This window comes from Natator depressus, chromosome 3 (genome assembly GCF_965152275.1).
Source record: "Natator depressus isolate rNatDep1 chromosome 3, rNatDep2.hap1, whole genome shotgun sequence".
NCBI classification, from domain to species: domain Eukaryota; kingdom Metazoa; phylum Chordata; order Testudines; family Cheloniidae; genus Natator; species Natator depressus.
The window spans coordinates 174922064-174927640 of record NC_134236.1 but is presented as its reverse complement, the minus strand read 5'-3'; the positions used below and the strand labels follow the sequence as shown (position 1 = coordinate 174927640).

Here is a 5577-nt window from a genome sequence, read left to right as displayed (position 1 = left end):
CTTTCAGCACATTACAATATACTTAGGATTCAAGGGGAGGAGCTGAAACCTGATTAGGGAGAGTAGTTTATAGTTTTTGTTTTCATTTAAAGCTACAAACAAATACTAAAACATCTTAAGCGCTCTCTGGAGAAACCTGCTAATCCCAATAGATGGGCAAAGTGATCATTTAGGCTCAGAGTTTTTTGAAAAAATGAAAAAATGCTTGAGCCAGTGGTGTGAAAGCAGGATTGAAAGGACATCACTGTGTCTTGGAAACACATTCGGAGCAGTGGTTCTATCCGCTCAAGGGGGCAAAGTTTGCCTATCCAAACGTGAAGTTTTCTTTTCCTTCCCCTTTACAGACACTGTCCATTTCACTAAGGCAGACTTTTAATGAAAAGTGATTTTATATTATTTTTAAAATTAATTTTAAATGGGCGACAAACACAGCACTTTACTTCAAAACACATAGAAAGTAAAACGAAAACCAGACAAAAAAGCCAAACCCGCCTCGCTGCTATATACACACGAGTAAATTCCAGATTCCACTGGCGTGCATTGCTAACCAGCCTGAGCGCTTCAGTAGATATAAACTTGAATAATTCATCGTGGCTCACCTAACCAAGCAAAGATTAAAAAATAATTTCTCCATTAGGACGTGGGGAGTAATATATAGATACAGATATATAATTTGCAATAGACAAAAACACCAACATCGCTGAATAGATAAGAAAATGGAATACTGTATTTGATTTAGAAAGTTTGTACATATAGATAAACACGCAGTGAAGGAAACAATAGTATAAGCGTCCTACGTGGAGTTTAAGAAGAGACCCCAAAGCGGCTATGAAATACTCAAAATAGCTTTTGCATAAGATAACTACATTTGCACTCTAAGCTGTTTTCTATCGCTGAGGTCCCTTTTTAAAACCTAGCAGGTCAGATCGTGACAGCTAAGTTTGTGCAAGGAACACCGAGTCAAGGAAAATAGAAAGGAGAGGAGCGAAAGAGAGATGGAGACAGAGAGAGCGAGGAAAAAAAGAAAGAAAAGAGCAAATATCATATACAGGCATTTCTACACATATATTACAAACTGGGGGAATGACCGCATCATTAAGATATACATAATTCATATAAAATTTTGAAATAAAAATAAAAATCTGTTACAGTCATAACTATTCTTTTTCCCACATTTATAACCAGCACCCACACAGGCAGTGACAGAAGGGGAGAAAAAAAGGTGCTTACGAATAAAATGATTGTCTGCTGAACAAAAAAACAGAAGATTGCATCTTGGCTGGACCATCACTTGGACTTAAAAACAGAGAGAGAGAGAGAGAGAGAGGGAGAGAGAGAGAGAGAGAAAGAACCAACAAAAAGGCGATAAACATTTGTTATTTCCCTCTTCAAGGAGTTCCTTTTTATTTTTTTTTAATTTTTATTGTTTTTATACAAATTCGATTGGAGTTTTTGTTTGTTTGTTTGTTTGTTTGTTTTTTGTTTTTGTTTCTTTACTATAGAGAATATTTTTCCCAGATACAAATTTAATCATCAGCATCATCATTATCATGCAAGTGGGTGAAATGCGTCCATGGAAAAGCGCAAAGGAGAAATCGTGCTTGTCCTAAAAAGAATGCAATTGTCACTTTTTTTTTAATATAATTATTATTATTCCCCCCGCTGCAGCATCAGTGTCAGTGACTGTCTGTTGAAGTTTTAGTTCCATCTCTTGGTGGCGGCGGTGGCTGTTGATGGTGTCGGTGGATTCTCTTTTTGTTTGTTTGTTTGCTATTGTTTATTTGTTTGCTTGGCGTTTCTCTTGCTGAGTGTGGGTCTGTGTGTCCTGATTCTGGGGCCCTTGGTCTGTTTGGTCTGGGTCGGGGAGAGGGTGCTCGGCTGGTTGGTTTGGATTGTTTGCCGGTATCATACATCACATTCCGAGTCGCTGGAGGTTACCGAAAGGATGGAGGTCCCCGTCTCGGCTCTTTCTGTCAAACTGGAGACGCTGGTGGTAGGACTGGCCGCCGTGGACGGAGACTCGGCCGAGTTGTGTGTAGGGCAACCGGGCTCTGCCAGCGATCGCATGCCGCTCTGTCCTATGGCCTGGTGCTGGAGCCTGCATCGCACGGGGAGACAAAACAACGGCACAGTCCTTCTGAGAGAGGAAGAGCAAGCCACAGGCGGCCGCAGGCAGCAGCTCCCCGCTTCCCCCAGCCCTTGCAAACACACCTCCCCAAACAAACAACTCACCAAACAAACAGCCTCCCTCCGCAACGGGCTCCAGCCGCATCCCCCCGCTTCCCTCTCGGGCTCGGAGCCCCACGCTTGGTCACCTTCTCATCTCAGCCTGCCTGGCTTTTTCCTAGCGATCTGCAACCCACAGAGCGCTATCTGCCCGGGCACCGTGTACACACATACATATGCATGCCTGTGTACACAGGCCATCGAGGTTCAATGAGTGAACCCCCCCCCCACCTCTCTCTCTCTCTCTCTCTCTCTCTCTCAGTCTTGTTTTGGTAAAGCTGTCGGCCGTGAACTGCATTGCCTCGGCTTCCTGTCACCGCAGCTGCAGACAGCCTCTTGCAAGTGTTTCAAAACAGATCGGAGAAAGCCCACTTCAGATATGATCGGCTGAAGCTCAGATATAAATAGAGAGGTCCCAACTTTAGAAAAGCATGGCGATGGGGAACTAATTTATTGCGCCTGAGATTTCGTTTAAAATCTCTCTCTTTGTCCCCCGCCCCCCCCCCACCGCCACTAGTCCATTTTTCCACCAGACACCAGGGTACTGTGGGCCTAATCTAAACTAAGACAATATGTGTGCGTTTATCAAACGCACAGTGGATATGGAAAGCTACAAAGAGTGCTACAAAGAGTGGAGTAGAAAAGAATTGTAGGTGAAACTGACCTATCTTGTCTGCTTATATCTAGATACAGAACATTTTTTAAACCGTGTAAAGAAATACACTGGTGCTCTGGAGAAGGGGTGAGGGAAGCAACATCTCCCAAGTATTTAGCGACAAATCTAGAATGCATTTTTTTCTATCCCTCTAAAAGGGAGAACGCTTCAATTTAAAGTCTGCTTCCGTTTTGAAAAAACAAGAAACTAAACAAAAGACTCCAAACTGCTGTCCCTCGCAATGTCACCGCACGGGAAGGCATTTGATTTCACATAGACAAAATAAATACAACCAAATACAAATCTTCAATTGCATCATCGTATTCTGACCATTCTCCTGCGCTTGGTTATTCGGTTCTAAATATAGAGGAAATCTAATTCAAGAATAAGGGGAAAGAAGCTAAAAGTCCTGAGCTGACCAGTCATTCACAACGCATAACAAACAACTCCCAGTGTTGATCAAAACGCACCCCTCAGTCACCTGATTCCGCCCCCCCCCCCGAGCATTTCTTCATTTCAATGCCAGCAAAGAGCAGAGAAATGCACATCGTTCTAAAATTTCCAGTCATTTTAAAATTGTTTAATTTTGGCGTGTTTGGTTATTTTCTCCCATTACAATTCCTGGTGTATTCTTTCCGCTGTCAACAGCGTTCAGTCAACAAAAGCATCCGTATGCAACTTCTGTTTATTTACAGTACTTAGCTGCTCTGCCTTCCAGTTGATGGAAATCAAATAGTGAAGCAGTTGCCCTTTGTGTTTTTTTCAGGACTCGGAATCACCAGTACCAATAGTACAATTCAAAGGAATTGGGGGGAAGGGGGAAGGGGGAGACAATATAAAAAAGAACAGTAAGTTCTATTTACACACTTCCAGCCATAACTCTTTGTATTTTTTTTAAAAAATCTGTCTGTAAAGCCGATTGAAAGGTCTATTTTAAATTTTAAAATAACGTATAAAAACTACTTTGAGACAAAACAGGAAATAGTTGAATTTAATGTTGGCTTTAAGTGGACACTTTAAACACAAACACACACACACAACACACACACTATACTATCCGCACACAAATAGCTAATCATCCCGTGTACACCTATAAATATAAAAGCGAAAAAAAATGCGTTTCAGTGCCTCCGTGCTTTCCCCTATTTTTCCTGCCGAGGCAAATTAGTTTGTTTGTTTTTTATAATTAATAAGAACAATAGGAGAGCAGCTGCCTTCTTTGCAGAAGCACACTTTGAGTTATGATGTTTGTTTAAACTGTTTAGTGTGTGTGTGTGTGTGTGTGTGTGTGCGTGTAGGGGGAGGGGGGAGATTCCACTAAAATGTGCCAACACAAGTGACATTTAAAAAAAACACACACACACACCACGCTCAGTACTGTGTGGCTCCCCGTCACTTTTACCAATCCACCAGGAAAGGAGAGAACCTTCGCTGCAATCTGGGGAGGCCGTTTGTCAACCGAATAACACACACACGGGGTTGGAAAGAAGGAAAGTCTTTTTTAAAAAGAATAGACTCTTGGACACCCCGGCTACGAGTGTGTGCGTGCGAATAAACTTTGCTTGGGCAAGCGGCGAAGGCTTCCTGGTGCTGGGCTTCATAACAACTCCTTTGCCGGCTGCAGCTTTGCAGCTGGAGCAAGCAGATTGGTATGCAGGACTCGGCTTGATTCTTTATGAATTATTATTCAAGATAAACAAACAAACTCCCCCGCCGCTGGGGCCCAAATAAAGAACTCCGGGGGCACTACCAAGCCTAGAAATCAGCCCAGCCCTGCCTCTCGCTCTCCTCCCAGGGTGGGGGTGCCGTGTGCACTGACCTGTTTTTAGCAGCGGCTGCTCTGTCTCTTTGCCTTCGGTTTTTGAACCAGTTGCCTACTTGCGTGGGGGTGAGGCCGGTGGCCTGCGCCAGTTCCCTTTTCTTGCTGGGGTTGGGGTAGGGGTCTTGCAGGTACCACTCCCTGAGGAGGCTGCGAGTCCTCTCCTTGAAGCAGTGCGTCTTCTGCTCTCCATCCCAGATGGTCCTGGGCAGCGGGAACTTCTTTCTCACCCTGTATTTATCAACCGGCCCTAGCGGGCGACCCCTCAGCTTCTCGGCCTCCTGGTAATGCGCTTCGAGCCACATGGCCTGCAACTTGCCGTGGGACTCCTTGGTGAATTTGTGGTTCTCCAGGATGTGATAGAGGTCTCGGAAGTTGCCGGTGTGGAAGGCCACCACCGCCCGGGCTCTGAGGATCGACTCGTGCTTGTTGATGGCCTCGCATGCCCCTGGCGCCACGGGCAGCGACCAGAGGAACCTCCCCAGCCGCTCTATGTCTCCGGTCTCCTCCAGCGTCTCGCAGACGCTGGCCACTTGTTCCGGGGAGAAGTTGAGTGTGGGCAGCTGAAACATTGACAACTCTTCTTGGGGTGCCCTGGAGCTGCCTCCGCCGCCGGGGCTGCAGCCCGTGCTGCCGCTGCCGCTGCCGCCGCCGCCGCTGCTGGCGAGAAGTAAGGAGCGGTGATGCGGGTCGGTGGTGAAGTTTGGCAAGAAGAAATGGGTGGGATAAAGCTCTAAAGGGGACCTGAAAACCATGGGATGACCTGAGAGAGGGGGAAATAAATCAAGGAGAAAAGAAAGCAAGGCAGGCAGAAGGGAGAAAAGGACACACACACCCCGCACGCATCCACACACGCACACACACACACAGCCACATA

General features: G+C 45.6%; 1 protein-coding gene across 1 annotated transcript; it reads right to left on the bottom strand.

The window, feature by feature from the left end:
• Window positions 1–579: 579 nt before the first annotated feature.
• SIX3 (SIX homeobox 3) lies at window positions 580–5577 on the bottom strand. The gene is made up of 2 exons (XM_074949370.1): window positions 4701–5577; window positions 580–2098 (listed from the first exon to the last, which is right to left on the bottom strand). Exons 1-2 carry the CDS (start codon window positions 5453–5455, stop codon window positions 1906–1908), a joined length of 948 nt encoding a protein of 315 aa, XP_074805471.1. The 5' UTR covers window positions 5456–5577; the 3' UTR covers window positions 580–1905.